Below are 19,278 nucleotides of genomic sequence, written 5' to 3'. Positions count from 1 at the left end.
TGGAGAAATCGAGGGAACTCCTCGAATCTGAAAGGCATACATATAGTGATTTTTGTGTTTTTAAAGGAACAGCATGCATTTAGGTACGGAACAGTGACATTTGGTGCAGTGGAACTGCTGATGATGGCCAGAATAGAACTCTTCAAATCTGAACGGCACGCTTATAGTGACTTTGGTATTTTTATAAGAACAGCATGCACTTTCATCCAGAACAGTGACATTTGGTGCAGCGGAATTGCTGATGATGGTCAGAACCGAACTCCTCAAATCTGAACGGCACGCTTATAGTGACTTTGCCATTTTTAGAAGAACAGCATGCGCTTACGTCTAGAACAGTGACATTTGGTACAGTGGAACTGCTGATGGTCAGAACCGAACTCCTCAAATCTGAACGGCACGCTTATAGTGACTTTGGTATTTTTATAAGAACAGCATGCACTTGCGTCCAGAACAGTGACATTTGGTGCAGTGGAACTGCTGATGATAGTCAGAACCGTACTCCTCAAATCTGAACGGCACACTCATAAGTGACTTTGGTATTTTTGCAAGAAAAGCATGCATTTAAGTTCAGAACAGTGACATTTATTTATTTAGTTATGTTTGTTAAGCATATTGAGTTTTCAAGTCAAAGTTTGTCAAGCTTCGATTTCTTATAATATAATATCGGATTCATGAGGAATTGAGGAAACTCCTCAAACCTTAACGTTATACGTATATTCATTTATGTTGCCATCTAATAATTAAAGCATTAAAAGCAGTTTTAAAAAATACCTACACATTTCTACATAATCCAACATTCGCAAGTAACTTTCACCAGAACCCGAAAGGCGACGGTTTTTTTTTCTTAAAAATTATATCACTTATCAACGTGGATAAAGCATGCGTCACGTTCTGGCAAGTGTATCAGTGTGAGTGACAGGTGTCTTATCCACGTTGATAAATAATAAAATTGGAAGCATAATCGGCCGGCAGGGCGCGTAAAGCCGAACATCCACCGCATCTTCATACCTGTAACGTGATGCTTCTGAACGTGCCTTCCAAGAAACCGCGACGGTTCGGCTCCACTAGTTAAATCACTTTTCAGTGTAACCTTCTTTGAGCTATGACATGGAATTCTTCCAGAAGCAAGTACAAAGGTTCTCAAAGGCCAGCAACACATAAGTGACTCCCTCGATTAAATAAATAAAAATAAATAAATAAAAGTATTGGGGACACCTTACACAGATCAACTTAGCCCCAAACTAAGCAAAGCTTGTACTATGGGTGCTAAGCGACGATATACATACTTAAATAGATAAATACATACTTACATACATAGAAAACATCCATGACTCAGGAACAAATATCTGTGCTCATCACACAAATAAATGCCCTTACCGGGATTCGAACCCAGGACCGCGGCTTAGCAGGCAGGGTCACTACAGACTGAGCCAGACCGGCCGTCGAAATTGAATCGTGTATAAATATATCTGCGATACAAAAGGTTAATAACAAATAAGAGATCATTTAGTATGTGTATGTAGATAATGTAGTATGTATGTCATTGTGTGCATATAATCTAATAGTTTATAGAATAATTACCTTGACTGTACGTGATTTCTAAGTGGCTCATTCTATAAACTTTCAGTATTACCTACGTGTGAAAACTCGTGCATACAATTCAGGCAAACCAACAACTGTTTACTAAGTCCATGCTGCCTTCGAACACAACCGCTCTTTCTCGTTTTGCATAGCAATTGGTAGCACGAACGAAATTGCATTTTGCCTGCAAAGAAATACTAAAACCATTTTGCAATTGGTATTCAAAAGATTCCCGATATTACCAGCGAGCGAGGGATTCCAGGGGAAGTATTAAAGTAAGAGTGTTAAAGAGATTCTTACTTTGAGTTATTAATTTTGCATATTCTTCGATATGCAATAACTATAACAATGTTAAACTTTATTGAATAAATTCTAAATATAGTCGTCATTACTCAGTACTCACCTCCGTGTTATGCCGTAGCAAATAAAGTAGGTTACCGTTGTGCACTATTTAGTCACTATTTTACCTTAATGTCACAAAATATTTTATTAAACACATATTAAAAAACATTCATACCATTGGTGATTTTTAATCAAGTTGGTAGTCCAGTTACTTTATTTTTAAAGTCGCGTTGCACAAAGTTACGCACGGTTGTAGCGCGTAGCACCGCGCCCGCCGTAGACGACTGCGCGCTCGTAGCGACCGCGACGGACTGAATGAGCTACGACCACCTATTAGTAGGCTTTTTGAGCACTTAGGATTTTTACTTTGAGTCTGTAATGAAGGCTGTGTCGCTAGTGGGGATTAAATGAAATATTCGACTAGATTAGTTAGCGCATTCACTAATAGAAATCTCTGTGGAATTTAGAAGAATCATCAAGTCAAAGAAAATACCTACTTAATTCCAATTCCACAAAAGATTATGTCACTCTGAGTATAAATTAATTTCGGTCACCTTCAAAAGTTTGCAACTTAGTTTTGTTTTTGTTATTGTATAAATACATATGTGTTCACGTATGTACAGTACTGTATTTTTAACGTCCTAACAAAATACTTGGTTAATAAATAAGGCACCGTGCCTAATAAAATAAAATAAAAAACATAATGACGGGATATAAGTACCTAAAAGGAAAAAAAATCATATTTGCCTCGCAAGAAATATAACAAATATTCATATTTACAAGTTGTATAGGTTTAATTCTGACTTTAATAGGTAGCAGGGTTATAATTTATACTTTTTATAAAGGAACCTACCACCAGTACTACCACGTAGTTGGTACTACCACCAGATCGGAATAAATATTGGGTTGGTAAGAAAGTAATGAGCGAATCATAACCAATATTGTAATTTTTATTTAATTTATTATTTTAACCATTTATCAAAAATATAACGGCCTTCGTTATCTACTACTTGTCTCCATCGTTCTGGTAAAGAATGAATAGCATCGGCGAAGAAGTTCTTAGGTTTAGATTCAAAAAACTCAGCTATGTACTGTCGTAGATGGGCTTGATCATCGAACTTTTTTTCATTCAAGGCATTGCTTAGCGATCTGAACAATGCGTAATCCGTAGGTGCCAAGTCTGGAGAGTACGGTGGATGAGGTATCACTTTCCAACCTAGCTCCAATAGCTTTAGCCGAGTCACTTTTGCAATGTGTGGGCGAGCATTGTCGTGTAAGAAAAAACTTTAGCATGCTGTGGACGATTCTGACAGATTTTTTGGTTTAAATTTTCAAGTTGATTACAGTATACTGATGCGGTAACAGTCATTCCACTTGGTAGGAGTTCCCAGTGAATAATACCATGAATATCCCACCAAACGGACAGCATAACTTTTTTCGGGTGAGGCTCTGTTTTTGGTGCCTCTATTCCTTTTTCGTTTGGAGCTAGCCACTGACGTTTGCGTGTGTGATTTATATATAAGACCCATTTTTCATCTCCAGTGATAAGATGGTCCAACCAGTTGAATGTGCGGCGAAAAGACAGAAGTTGTATGCAGATATCGGCACGACGGTTTAGTTGATCTCTATCAAGTTCGTGCGGTATCCAAACACTGTATTTGTAGTTTTTTCCCAACTCGTGTAAATGTGTTTCTATGGTGACATGAGAGCAGCCTAACTCGGTAGCAAGAGTACGACTCGTTAGCCTCGGATCTCCTTCAATTAAGGTTTTTAATTTGGCTACATCAATCTTCACCGGTCGACCAGACTTAGGTTGATCTGATAATGAAAAGTCGCCACTACGAAACCGCTGGAACCATCGTTTCGCCGTGGCCTCAGACACAACTTCAGGAGCAACACGCTGACATATATTACGCACTGCTTCGGCGGCTGAATGGCCAGACTGAAATTCATATAGTAAGCAATGCCTTACATGCACTTTTAATTCGTCCATTTTCTTCCTTAAATTAGCTCGGCGACAGCTAGTGAATGACTGACGAGAAACTGTGCGACTCGCCCTTTATATACTTTCGACCATAGAAGATTCTAGAACTCTCTCAAAAATTTTATGTGGAATTCAATCGATCGCTCATTACTTTCTTACCAACCCAATATTATTATATTATAGAGTAGAGCATTCATTAGGTGCGCTGGTTACTTTCTCCATAGAGACGTATTCTGAACTCATGGTACGACTACAACTACACTGGATTAGTCATGAATATTCTCTACCAGTATCAAAAATTACATTCTTTTTTATATTTTCGAGTCTCACAGGAGTTTTATAGCTAAAATATTTTTTTTTTGAAGAAATTAAATTGGAATATACATAAATTTGCGTATAATTTCACATACATCTTCGAAAGGTAAAGTTCCTAACTTGCTTTGGGCCAACGTATGAATACATCCCCAGGAATATACAGGGTGTAAACCTAATACGGGCGAACCTCTTAGCGGTGATGAATATAGGACATAAAAAATGGAATTAGATAACTTTTACTTAAATTTGAAATATTTTTTTTATCCATACAAATGAATTCGGCCCGTAACGTAATGCAAACACACTCGCGTTAAACGCTCGTTGACAGTTATCATTGATTGTCATCGCAACCCCTTTTACAGTACATTGCTGCTGGGAAATTTTTCAAAAATTAGTTATGGGCTGGAAATTAAGAGTAACTCAAAAACACCTGTTAATTAATGATAACAATATTAAATTATATACCTGGTTTCATTTATCGCCCTTATTACGTTTACGCACTGTATTAATACAGCCTGATCCATCGCGGTTGAGCGATATGTGCCCACTGTCACACTACAGGCTGAATAATTATTGTTATTATGTAGTATGAAATGAAAATTAGTCAACTAGTGCGTTAAGCTCAGTGTTATCCAATCGTTTCTAATTTAACCGTTATTTAGTCTGATTATTTGTCAGGCGCGTCATCATGCTTATTTGTGGAATTTGGTTCGAATGAGCGACCGATTTCCTTTCATACAGCTTATATACAGCGTGTGGATTCCATATGAGCGAATAATGTATCCAGTTATATATAGTATCTGATTAGACGAATCGTATAGGATAATGATTTTGATAAAAAGTGTTTATTAACTAAGAGTATTTTTTTTTTTAATCTAACCAAACAGTAATGTACGCCGTCTCATCTATTAAAAAAAAACATGTCTCCTTAGGTCCGATACTAATCGTTATTAAGATATTCGCCCATATGGTACACACGCTCTATATTCGATTTGTTTTCTGGTTTTTTTCTTATGCGCCTTATTAGATATTAATTTCCGTGTGGTGACGGATTAAGAATTTCACGAAACCCCTTTCCTCTCAAAGGTGTCGTAGAAGTCGACTGTGGGAATTAAGTGCAATTAGGACCTGTTACTGCAATTATAACATGGTAACCATAATGTAGGTTAAATTACGAACGTTTATTTTAATATGAAAATCGAGTCAGAAACAAAGTAAGCATATAATCCTTAGGTATAAACCAAGGATATCATTGGTTACCTAAAGGTAAACTCACTAACGACTAAACTCTCCGAGCGCAATAAACACTCTTAAACGTAACTTTATTCCTGTAACATCATTCCCGCTATTTTGGACGTGTTAAAAGCGAGGTTTATGTGAAGCGAAGCTGGCCGGCAAATTTGCATGAAACTGGCGTTTGACGTGCATGAGGCCAGTAATCGCGGTCATGCTACTAACAATTAGGTTGCCGAGTAATCATGGTCTAGACGAATAATAAGGTGGGGTGAACGCCCATGTGAGTGTACCAATTTATTTTAATATCGTATGCACAAAACTCTTATGTTTTAAAAGTACCCAAGATATCAATGGAATGCGAAAGTACAATGTAGGTGTTTATAGCGCTACACTAATTCTGCGTTAGAGATCCACGGAGTGTTCGACACTGCCACTTTTTTTAAATTTTAACTGACAATTCTTTACTAGTCGTTATGCTACGCTTAACTTGAAAATGTATAAATCGAAAATCCTTAGACTTGTAGGTACTGACTGGGATATTTTTGCCGAGCCGATATTTCGCCACAAAACTGTTTACCTCCACAAAAATTAAAAAGGTATTCACGGTCTATGTCCCGGTCAATATTTGTAATTAAGCTAAGCGCGAATCATTCAAAACTCGAAATAATCTTTACTATAATAGACATCGCTAGACATGAAAGATATCGCCGGATACGGCAAGGGTTGATGTAATTGTATTTAACATGTGTTACTTATTGCGAATTCTGTTAAGTGTAAAGTGTGACTGACAACGTCAATGACAACAATAATGGCGTCCATTGAATCTAATATTTATTTTGTATGAAAAGTTAGAAAATTAGAGACTTCATGATTTTGTAAAGTCGCTAAACAAATGTTGGTCAGTTTAAGGAGTACAGCCTACAGTTTAATTTTTTGCTTTTGTTACAGGCCCCACCCTGTATATGTAAAATCCCCTAAAATAACTTAAAACTAACGTACGTTGGCGTGTGTGATTAGCACATTACCTACGGTATATTTAGATTTTAGGTGTTGTAATTCGTCAATGTCAAAACTATTTTAACGATTCCGAATAAATTAGTAAATTTATTCAATTTTATTTTGAAGCGGTCAACCCAACTGTAATGTTTAACAATGGCAATATTTTTCATATTTAAATGACTTCAACCATATCAGTTTTGCCGAAATACGTCTAAAAGCATAAGGAGATAGAATTTCATGAATAGTCAAATTAGTAAGATTCGCAGGGTACCGTCGTCATCAATACCGAAGCAGTTAAGGTGCTTACAAATTTAACATCTGAACAAGCCTTTATGGTCAAGGCGATAAATCGTATTCAGATATTTTTGCGCGCCCCGGCCGCATCGAATGGCAACTGTACGTGAAAGAAAGGCGTTGCTTGTGGCAAATACGTGTAAGGTCAATACGGATAAGTGTGCCATAAGGGGGAGTGTGTCTGGCCTTCACATTTGACTTTTTTACTCATAGTCACAGGTGTTTTTGCGAGTTCATATTTTTGCTACTTGTTATTCTCGGTTAGTGGTAAACGTATGAACTCTCAATAAACACTGATCATTGGTTTAAACAGGCCAAATGTGAAAGCCGGACACACTTCTCCTTATGACACACTTACCCGTATTGACCTTAATCTTATTGAAACTTGCGGCTGCCGTTGGAACCAACTTTACTCCATAACATTTAGCATAGAAAAACCCACAAGAATATAGGCGGGAAGTTGTAGAGAATATATATATATACAGGATGATTCGGAAGATTGAGGAGAACCAAAGTACCAAACCTACGCTCACAGTAATTGTAATTGATCAGTTACATTCCCAACTTTTCCTGATTTTATTTTGTTTTCTCTACAAGTCTCTCATTAACCGAACATACTATCTTTTACTACAAACTTTTCTTTAACTTTTACCACAAAGAGAAGTAAATTGTTTAATGTAACTAGGAAATTAACAGATACCGCGGATATAACAACGACGCTGCAACAGTAATGCAACTGCATGACTTGCATGAGTACATTTTATGAAATACTAGCTTTTGCCCACGGCTTCGCTCGCGTTAGAAAGAGACAAAAAGTAGCCTATGTCACTCTCCATCCCATCAACTATCTCCACTTAAAAAATCATGTCAATTTGTCGCTCCGTTTGGCCGTGAAAGACGGACAACCAAACAGACACACACACTTTACCATTTATAATATTAGTATGGATAAAAGGTTGTACCTATTTCAAATTCTCTCTTTCAAATAATTAGTTTTTCATTACAAACACACACAACCTTGTTAACATTTGTCACAGTATAATAAAGAGTACTATCGTACAGTATGGCCACACCCGCTCCCCGCTAAAAGTGCCGCCCACCCCCTCTCGGTTACCTCACAGTTACCGCCTGTCAAAAACGCGAACAGTCGACCTGTCATACCTCACTCATACAAGCATGGTACGCTTTCACCTACACGAGCTTATAATGTGTGCTAGGAACGTGCCTCTTTCATATATTTGATCGCCAGTGTCCGACATGTGCTTTTGCACCACCACAGAAGTGATACCTTTGCTTTAAAATCTGTACATGACACACTATAGGTACCAACCAATACCCGGTATAATTAAAATAAATCAGTTTGTTGTCATATGTATGGACATTCATTACTGACATAACCCGAGGACCGCGAATAAATTTCAACGTGTTGCCTCTTTCATACTTGTACATTTGTACGTAAGTATGACAGGGAGGCGTAATTATGAACCGTTGAACGTGGTTCGCGGTCAACCCTGCTGGAAGTAATATCTAAGTGGAAACTAGCCACAGCCGATTTGCCCGGTTTCGTGCGGCCGTTGCGTGAGCCAGCCGATATTTGCAGGTCACCGTTCTGGCAGCGATTCTGTGAACTTTCGTTTTGCCTGAGAATCCTGATACCATTAATTTAAAGCAATTAAGATATTTAGTGCTTTATCAGAAATGTACTAAATAATTTTCTGGCGAATTAGAAATATGTCACAAAAATTTATTTCTTAACCCTTTGACGCATATTAAGCCACTGATTTCTATAATACTAAAGCACTTTTTGGATTCAGATCAGACTATGTTTCTAGTTGTAAAGCTATAGGAGAATAAGTAGCATTGATAACGTCCGGTCTCTTGACATACACATGACATGACAGTTATTAATTAAATTTTACTGATTAATTATATTTAAATCATGGACATCGCTGGATTATTCAGTCTGCCTATCATGCGTTCACGTCAATCAAGAAATAAACACAATAGCAAACGAATCAAACGATACCGTAATTTCACCTATTTTGATTCCTCTACACATATTTTTTATGTTTCGAAAGTATTACAATTGTTAACAATTTACCAGTCTGATGCCCATACCTCCCTAATTGTACATGTACTATCAGCTGCAAAAGTGGATGTACAAAGTACTGTTCATAACAATCTCGTCAATAGGTGTCGGTTTTGCTCGGTTTATGTCATAGAATGAACAGTTATATTTTTTCTTTTTGTTTTTGTTACAAAACTTAATTAACAAATGAACGAAACGAATCATACAATAAATCTATAGATACGAGTATACTTAATGACGGATTTTGTTCAATTATATTTTATTTGTACATATTTTTTTATTGTATAAAATACAAACGATATTCTAGGAACTAAATACATAAGTGCAAATTTGTCAATGTATACATTAATACTAAAAAAATAGGTAGGATCACCTTATTACTTACAATAACAAATTATTGGAAAATATACCTACAATAATAATATGGTAGGTTGGCCAAATTAGAACAATAAAATAAAACAGAAGCGAAAAGGAAAACGTAAATAACGTTCATTAATATCCATTGAAGGCACACCCAATTAAATCATTGAGGGTGAAATATTTTATATCGTTATGAGAATCATCAACTCCCTCGTTTATTTCAATTTTAGAGCTCACGGGATACGTAGCCAAATGCACAAACGCTTACTTATCGCTATCTCTCTGTCTCTTCTATATTGGCGCGCCAGAGTCGATTGGCATCTAGCGTCAACGATTGATATTTCTGGTCCCGTAGCCGAATGGCATTTCTCCGACGCCAAACGAAAGCTATACGCCGCTGGCTCTGTCGCGCCAATACGCAAGCGCGAAGAGATAAATCTACTAGCGCTTCGTTTCGTGAAATTGTGCATCGCTAAAGGTGCCGTAGTGGCATTTCTGCGACGCGAAACGAAAACGAAACATCGCAAAAGGTAGTCTGGCTCTGTCGCGCCAATACGCACGAGTGATAGAGATAGATATGTACTAGCGTTTCGTTTCGTGAGTGTTTGTGCCATTCGACTACGCACCCTGCTGGTATAATGTCTAAAAATCGTGAAAGTTTAAAATAGTGTGTAGTTCTCGTTTTTCTCCCTGAATATTAAGATCATGTATATTTTTACACCATTGTGCCTAATTGTTTGAGTTTTACAATTTTTTTAATATGTGTATGAAACCTGTTTTTTGCTCCTGATTATTTTATAATAAATTTGAAATGAGACAGCTAAGATTAAAAGCAACAATCCACAGAAGAAAATGTGAAATATATTTTCACCACCTCAAGCACTCTCTGCTATTCGAAAACAGATACCATAATTTCATTTTATCCGGACATTTTCAGAATTTGGGACCCCCCAATTAGCGAAAATTGTTAACAAAAATTAACTCGCTGTCAGTTTTGTTGTGATGACAATTAAGCACAAAATCAGTCTAAACACTTACTTTTTTAACATTCTGAATGTAGATTATCGTTTAAAGTTTATGTAAAATAATTAACACAAAAACAATATTTTTATTGTAATTTCATGCTTAATTATCGTCACAAAACTGACAGTGAGTTAATTTTTGTTAACAACTTACGCTAATTGGGGGGTTCCAAATTCTGAAAATGCCCATCCACAAGAGTGCAAAGTAATTTCATACAATTTTCAACTTGATGTCTTAAGCTGGCTGGTAGAATTTACCTACAAATGATTTTGAATCATAAATATTGGATAAATTGATGGATTTGATTTAGTTTGATGTTTTATAGTCAGTATTTGGTTGGTGTTGTTGTTTCGCGGTTGGTGTTGGGTTGGTTTGGTTGGTTTAGTGTTTCACTCGGTGGTAAAGTCTGTTTAACCTTCGCTTCGTGCCTTGAAACCCTCGAAACGCTCAAGATTCCACTTTTTGAACCACTCGCTACGCTCGCGGTTCAATATGGGATTTTTCGCTTGCTCGGGTATCAATATTGGCACGTGCGGTTAAGCAACAACTTTGGCCCCTTGTAAAACAAATAACTATTTCATGGAAAACAGTTTTCGAGACAATCGCCCGCTTTCGTCTCAAGCGATGTGGTTCTCATTTCTAAGCATGTTTGAGGTTAATAACAGCCTTGATGTCGAATATGTGTCATCTCCATTTACAGACCAATTTAACCTTCAGTGTCATTATTACATCTGAAGGATGTCATTCGGATATCACGCAATTCGTTTGTGCTTGCCAGTAGCTAATGATATTTTTCAGTTATCGCTCTGATGTAGGTGTACGTTGGAACTGGCCAGTATGTCAGGAAATTCAACCATCTTGTTAGTATTACTACACCCTATTTCTCTATGCTATATGACATACATTTCAAATAGATCAGATATCTAATAAAATAATCAGAGCGAGATGAAGAGGGAGCACTAGTGACATGTCATAAAATCGATCATACGGACGGCATTACTATAAATCGAAAGCTGTAAAAGAGACGAGTAGCAAAGCATTGCACGCTACATTGAATATTCAGAACAAGACTCTGTCAAGTCGTATTCACTTAAAAAAAAAACACCACAACGAATAAAATACTTCTCTGTGGTAATGTTTAAAACATAATATTTAAACTTATCTAGAATTTATTTGTAAAACGTGAAGTGACATAACATGTCCTAGTACATTAGTAACCTATTAATAATTTGTGTCCTATATAGTCTCAAAGTAAATCGGCCATACATGAAGCACCACGTACGTATACTGCGAAGATACGTACGTAGGTATATTGGCATGCGTAATCATCTACACACATAGATACTAAGCGGGTAGAATTTCAGGAATGCCTTCAGAATCTGATATAGGTATAGTATAACTTTACAGCGATCGAACCACTTAAACAGGAAATATCTTGTGTAAATAATGTTCTTATGTGCTTACAGTAAGGTTTTTAAAATGAAAGTTTGAAGGTCTTTCTTACATTGTTGATTCGTTGGATAAAATTCAGAGTAGACGATTCACAGAAAGCAGAGCCGTAAAATGAAATTACTATAATTAAATCAGATTTGTATATTATGGTGATATACTATGATGGTGGTATGTGAACCTTCTTCTTTTTAAGCCATAACTCCTCACATAATCATTAACTTTATATCTCTTCTCTTTCCTATTCTTTCTCTTTCATCTTATTCTTTGAAAAGAGCAGTTTTTGTACAGTTTATATATTTCGAAAACGGCCCTATTCTTAGTTACCGACATCGCATCGAGCAAACGCATAAATAATATGGGATTTTGGAGTCGAATAATCGGTCAAACCATATAATTATGTGGAAAAAAAGGCTTTTTTGAGTAATTTAATACCTACATGTTTTCCAAGCAACGCTCGGTCTCTGAGTTTTTATTTTAAGGTAGTGGGTTGCTACTTACCGATGTTGGTATTGATGATGGCATGATGATGGCCCTCTCTCTCCATCTTTGCACGACACATGGTGGTATTTCTGCTTCTTGATATATATAAACCACATACTTATGTTGTTTAATTAGTGTTAAAATACAGTCACGTTCTTAAAAAAAATGTTTACGGTTAAATGTTTTCCTCTATTCTTTTTACAGACGCAAACGTACGTCACATGTGATTATTGTGACACTTTCAAATTCAGCCAACTGCCATAGACAAAAATAATATAGAATACCATAGCCTGCCAAATAGTAAAACTTTTTAATACAGTTGCTAAAAAATTACCTGTATTTTGTCTGTTTTTTGCATGCGAGAAGTTGGTTTCGTCCAAATTTGCACCATTTAAACTTTATTATACGCAAAACCTCAAAATTACCTAGGTGTTAATGAATAAGTGACGAAGAAGGTTTACATTTTTCCTTCTAACATGCTCTCACTGCTGAGCATGGATAATAATAATAATCTCCATATTTCTGAGGTTAAGAGTTATATGTGCGACACGAGAAGAAAATGTACCTACATTTCGTGACTTTTCGCAAATCCAAGCAAATATCAACTATCTTCTCTTGTTGCATAAATAACTATTTCATCGAGCGCAAAGTGGCTCTTTTCTTTTCTATTAAGAGGGATCAAAACTACTTTTTTAGGGTTCCGTAGTCAACTAGGAACCCTTATAGTCTTGCCATGTCTGTCTGTCCGTCCGTCCGTCCGTCCGTCCGTCCGCGGATAATCTCAGTAACCGTTAGCACTAGAAAGCTGAAATTTGGTACCAATATGTATATCAATCACGCCAACAAAGTACAAAAATAAAAAATGGAAAAAAATGTTTTATTAGAGTACCCCCCCTACATGTAAAGTGGGGGCTGATATTTTTTTTCATTCCAACCCCAACGTGTGATATATTGTTGGATAGGTATTTAAAAATGAATAAGGGCTTACTAAGATCGTTTTTTGATATTATTAATATTTTCGGAAATAATCGCTCCTAAAGGAAAAAAAAGTGCGTCCCCCCCCCTCTAACTTTTGAACCATATGTTCAAAAAATATGAAAAAAATCACAAAAGTAGAACTTTATAAGGACTTTTTAGGAAAATTGTTTTGAATTTGATAGGTTCAGTAGTTTTTGAGAAAAATACGGAAAACTACGGAACCCTACACTGAGCGTGGCCCGACACGCTCTTTTTTCCTTCTAACATGGCCATGGAGAATTTTTTTTCTGATGTAGGACACAATTTTTAATTTGCATACTATTACAACTTTTAGTTCGATATTTAAGCCGAGGACTTAAATATACCACTTTGCTCCCTTACGACACATTCTACTATTAGTCGCTTTATTTGCTTCCATTTATCGAGTCGATATCTAAAGAATGGAGACCGCCTACAATTTATACCTACAAGCAATATGCTAATGTCAGAACAATTACGGAGATAGAAGTTAGATAAAAAATACATTTATTCAAAACCAATTCATTAATTACAACATGTTAAAAAACTTACAACTAAACACTTATACTAAAAATCTTATAAATAAAAACTTATACTACTTATCTACAAATAAAAAATTTGGCTCAAATCGTCGCCAGTGGGTAAGGTGCCCAGAAGGCTGGCCGCATTGCCCCGCTGGATAGCTACACTTATCCGCTGAGCGAAATACTGGCCAGCCCTCTGGTCACCAGATGCGTCTATGAGGCGCTTGGACAGCTCCTCATAAAGGCGACGCGCACTAGGCCCCCACGGCCCCAAGGTTTCAACCCCAAACGCCGCAAATATGTAGCTACTTCCGAGGTTGGCATACTTGCGACGTTTGAGGTCTTCAGCCGAGGATGCAGCCGCACCAGCACCAACTTTAGTGCTTGGAATATGGGACGGAGCTAGGGTGTCTACACATGTAGCATCCCAGACGAGTGGCCGACCCATACTCCAAGGCACCAGCGTCATCCCATCAGGCCGCTTTCCATCAACCCTGGCCAGGCCGTTGGGTTCGAGGACGGCCGGCACTTTTGCGCTAGCAAGGGCCCTCCGGATGACGTCGTTGAGGCTAGCGTGGCGAGGAATTCTCCCGGCACTTCGGCTGCATGAGAGGCCGTGGTGGCCAAGACTGTCTACCGTAGCTCCACACTGGCAGCGATGAGGCACATTTGCTGATGCCCCTATTCTGAGACAGGTGGCTAATCGGAATGTGGTGTTGTCCAGCAATGTTCCTATTGTGGTGGATGGGAGTGTATGTAGCCACAGACCTGACTCCCATTCCGCGGTAGCGAGAAGGCGAGCCCGATCTGCCGAATCAAGAGCCGTCTCTAGGAGGCGGTCCCTTGTTAGACGGCAGAGAGGCCCGTCCCACTGCTTTTGCGAACATGGGTTAACAGGCAGGTCTGTGTTTGGGCATGTTAGCTGCCAAACATTCTTGGCCTCGGTACAGTGTGCAGCCTCTAGGACCCCAATGGAAGGGGCTAAAATTTTCCTGATGAGGTTTTGAGCACCGTGTACAGAAGCCAAGAACGCAGGCAGCGCCACACTAGAAATTTTACGGATGCCCAAGCCGCCTAACCTGATGGGTAGGCTAGCCTGGGTCCATGATCTTTCGCTAAAGGAAATGTTAAAGATGGTGGTGAGTGTTTCCAAAACTAAATTGTCCAAATTTGAGATCAGAGAAGGATGCTTCCAGAAATGTGAGCCGCGAAGTATGTATGTAAATTTGGGTACAAATAAACAGTGTTTTATGATGCAATATGCCGAATGTATGTTGATATTAGCCAGACGGTGTGACGACGCTTTAAAAATTTCGATTTTCTTGTCTATGAAACGATGAAACGATTGGTCCATGATGGGACAACCAAGGAGTTGAAGCGTTTCTTTATTAATAATTTTGATTCCTGGAGCTACTTGTTCGAACTGTTGTAATATGTGATCTTTGCTAGGGCAGGTCTCTGTAACAAAGAGTTCACATTTTGAAAAGTTAAGGGATAAGCCGATAAGTTGTAGATCAGTTTTTAATTTCACTAAATCATCTAGAACTGAAATCGCTTCACCTCCGAGGGTGCCGTCATCTAGGTACCATATGTTCAATTTAGAATTTAGGTTTTTAAGTATGGGATGAATGGCGAGACTGAATATTGCTGGACCGAGAGGGTCGCCTTGTTGACAACCTACGGAAGAAAACAAAGGGTCAGTTTGGTAAAACAATTTAGAAGGGGAACTGTAGCACTGCCAGAGAAAGTTATAGGTAGAAGGAATTTTATCTTTAATTTGTGTCAACAAGGCGCCCCTGTCTACTGAATTAAAAGCGTTGGAGATATCCACCTTCAGAAGAACCTCTCCTGCTTGGCGCTCAATATAGGTCCGTACGGCATGGACAGCGGCTTCGCAGCCGCTTTTGGACCCGAAACCGAGCTGCACAGGCTGAAGTTCGGGAGCTAGGTCTTTAAGTATAGAGCGACATGCAATTTTTGCTGCAAGGCGGCGCAAAGTGGAGCCAACCGCTATGGGCCGGATGCCGCCATCTTTTTTAGTTAAGGCGCATAGGTTTGCACCATATAAGATGTTTGTGATCTCTAGAGGGACTTGACCAGCAAGCATGATGTTTACAAGAGCCGTCAAGTCCCTCAAGAGATTTTCCTTGGTATCACCGCAGCCACAGTACAAAAGGTCCTTGAGGTGTTGTGGAGATAAACCGTCAAGGCCTCCTGCTGAACCATTGGGAAAAGAAAGAATGGCTCCAAGAACATCCTCGGTGGATGCAATTAGAGTGGGATCATCAGGTTGAGGGGGAACTGGAAGATCCAGGTTCGGGTCTGAAGGTGGATGTTTAGCGTGAAGAGCTGCGAGAGTGTCTGAATTGGCCGGCGCCACTGCATCGTCAGAAAACAAAAGACGGGCAGCTCCTTTGATGTCTCCGTCAGAGATTTTGCTTTCCACTTTTTTAAACAAATTTCCGCTAGGGCGCTTTAAACTATCCGCAGGGTGATTATTTGTATTGTCACTGCAGCAATTTTGTTTTATAATTTTTGTAAGTGATTTACATTATTTACTCTTGTCAGGTTTAATATGGAGGACTTTGAACGTAAACATCAAAAGGTTCTCCCAACTGTGGACGGAATTGTTCGAAATAATTTGTTTGATTATCTCAGAGAAAAATTTTGCCACAGTCACGCGTGCACCACGCGGTACGCGTTTTAGAACTGGCAGCGTGGTTTTTGCGTCACTTAAAGTCTTCCAAAAGGGTGTATTTATATTTTGGGTATCAGAGGCAGTGACCTGTGGCGTGGCGGCGACGTTAGGCTGTGGTGACGTAGGTGCAGGCTGGCTGTGGCTGTTTTTTTGATGTTTTTTACTAATGTGAATGTTGAGGCCCCTGGAGCCTTTAAAGTAGTTGGGTTTTGTGCATTCTGGGCAACGAACATAGCTTTCTGACGATGCAGCAGGTGGAGCAGAGTTAGAAAGAGGCATTAGCAAATAACTGGTCTTAAAAATAATATATATAAAATGCTTAAAACTAAACTAAATATAAAACTAAACAGCACTTAAATATATAATTAACTAAAAGTGTAAAGAATAAAAATTAAGTCTTGATTCCCTGCCGTGGGCCCAGGCGCAGCGGCAGCGGGCCTGGGCCCCCGCTGTGTGCTGCAGTGCAGTTGCAGGGGTTCTTTTAGGCAGAAAGGTCACTTCTGTCGATTCGAGGTACTTCCACTTCCAACTTATATAGATTGGATTTAAATCGCAAGCACACCACTTGAGCAGGTACACTTCAAAAATGAGATTTACAGTTTTGTATACTCGCTATAAACACTATTTATTTATCAATTAATGTATTTGTTGTGATAGGGGCTTTGACGGCTGTCATTGCGAACCGGGAGCATTTCGTTCTCGTTGTGACGCTTTTTCTGGGTATAAATGCAGTTTTGTCTGAAATATACTATCGACGTATGTTTTAGCAATCTGGCACACATTTGCTATTCCAAAATATCAGGAGTAAGATGGTAAAAATAAATTTTCAATCCGGACGTTTTCAAAGCTTGTGTTTTGACAAGAACGTTATAATTTGCAATCTGGCAGGAAATTGTGACGGCCATCTCGATTTGCGCTTGGCCGCGTTGCCATAGCAAGTACAACACCGCCATTCATTGAAGTTTTTGCCTTATGATTTTTTTCTCTGTGTTTTCCTCTCAAATGTGATGAAAAATATTGTGTGTAACTCAGGAGGTAAGGATTTTGTAAACTCGTGTCTATAACTCTCTCCAGCCTGCGGCTGTCGCGAGTTATTAACACTCGTTGACAAAATCCCCATTACCTCCCTTGTTGCACAATATTACTATTAAACATAACTACTGTCCATAATCATCAAAATATTGAAGTCATCAGATTTACACAGATACCTATTAACTACCTACTTATTGCAAAATTTCATTTCAACTTATACGGGAGATGATTAACTAGGACTTTATTTAACTTGCACGATTTCATTTTGCACTGTAAGTACAAACATAATAACAAATAACATACGTAGGTACTTACGAGTACATGGGTAGTTAATACAAATCCTGTAAATAGTTATTTGTTTTACAAGGGGGCAAAGTAGTTGTTTAACCGCACGTGCCAATATTGATACCTGAGCTGAAAGATTCCAATATTGAACCGCGAGCGTAGCGAGTGGTTCAAAAAGTGGAATCTTGAGCGTTGCGAGGGTATCAAGGCACGAAGGTTAAACAAACTTTGCCACCGAGTGAAATACATTTTTCACCACACCTGCAACACGAACAAAATACTGACTATAAAACATCAAAATAAATCAAATTCATCAATTTATTCAATATTTATGATTCAAAATCATCATTTATAGGTAAAATCTAGCAGCCAGATTAAGACATCGAGTTAAAATTTGTATGAAATTACTTTGCCCCTTGTGGATAAAATCTGTTTTCGAATAGCAAAAAAAGCCTTTACCAGTTGGTGTGGTGAAAAGACCTTTAAATTAAAACAGACTTGACGCAGACAACGTAATGTGCCGTAGTGCTCTTATCTCGCAGCGTTTCCGACGTCAGAGCTTCATCCCAGGAAGACATTTATCACAACATTTATCGACCTACAGATTAGTAAGGCGGCGGAATTGAAAAAAGTCGTCTAGTTTTGAAGTTGATGTGACTGGAGAGTATACTGCTGACAAGTGGTATCGTTGTGATTGGTAGACTTTACTGAGTACGAAATAATGACTTGTCACTTTCTCAGACTGTGGGGGGGTTAACTATGACGTCACAAAGATCGCGGTCCCGGGTTTCAATTTTTTGCCAATTTGTCTAGAACCCCTTATCCAATTTTGAAAAATGAGGTGTCGATTGAAAGCGTATAACATGCTGATTAAGATTTATTATATGTGAAGAGTATAGTTTTGTTACTTATTTTTTAATTAATAATAATGCAAAAAATACTTTTTTTTTACTCTCTTTTTTGATTTTTGTGACTCAAAAAGGCAATGAAAACGGCCACTTAGCTAAAAAATATGTTATATAAATCATTTAACTACATTATTAAGGTATCTGTTGCTTTTTAAATTTCTACGATCGGATAATAAATAAGCAAACTACAACCACATACCTGTAGGCGGGGAGTACCGCTTGACACGCGTTCCCATACATTCGGCGTCTACCAAATTACACCTCGCGCAAAATTCGTTTCAAGCAGATATACCTCTAATCTTATTCATCGTAACCTATCAATATTGGTATCATTTGAAAGTACAATTAAAGTACTTTAAGAAACAATGTCAATCATTTTCATAAAATCAATAATCGCCAGTCTGTGGTGGTTACAAAGGAAAAAAGTGGGTATGCAATTTGACTGGTTTCCTAGGTTTGATACCCTAGACGAGTTTAAAAGGGGAGGTAAAGGTGACATATGGGTTGTTCTCTGGCCTAAAAGCTATACAGAGGGTCAGGGAGAAAAAAAACTAGGGTTTAAGTTTAGTTTTAAGTTATTTTTTCTTTTATTTGTTGATTTTATTGTGTTTAATTTTTTTGTAATTTTATCAAGGATACACATTGGTTTCTTTTGCTGAAAATTCCCTTTTTTATGAGAA

At 38.0% G+C, this 19,278-nt stretch overlaps 2 protein-coding genes across 2 annotated transcripts in view; both read right to left on the bottom strand.

The window, feature by feature from the left end:
• The window catches only part of LOC125238021 (suppressor of lurcher protein 1-like), a 421,475-nt gene extending 419,287 nt beyond the window's left edge, over positions 1–2,188 (bottom strand). Inside the window, exon 1 of the mRNA XM_048145304.1 lies at positions 1,985–2,188. The gene's annotated coding sequence lies outside the window, so the exon portion shown is untranslated. The remainder of the gene's footprint in view (positions 1–1,984) is intronic.
• Positions 2,189–12,402: 10,214 nt separating this feature from the next.
• LOC125238542 lies at positions 12,403–18,268 on the bottom strand. The gene is made up of 3 exons (XM_048145877.1): positions 18,189–18,268; positions 13,880–16,185; positions 12,403–12,410 (listed from the first exon to the last, which is right to left on the bottom strand). Exons 1-3 carry the CDS (start codon positions 18,266–18,268, stop codon positions 12,403–12,405), a joined length of 2,394 nt encoding a protein of 797 aa, XP_048001834.1.
• Positions 18,269–19,278: the final 1,010 nt, after the last annotated feature.

This window comes from Leguminivora glycinivorella, chromosome 2 (genome assembly GCF_023078275.1).
Source record: "Leguminivora glycinivorella isolate SPB_JAAS2020 chromosome 2, LegGlyc_1.1, whole genome shotgun sequence".
Lineage (NCBI taxonomy): Eukaryota > Metazoa > Arthropoda > Insecta > Lepidoptera > Tortricidae > Leguminivora > Leguminivora glycinivorella.
The sequence above is the reverse complement of the archived record's forward strand: the minus strand, read 5'-3'. Positions and strand labels throughout refer to the sequence as shown.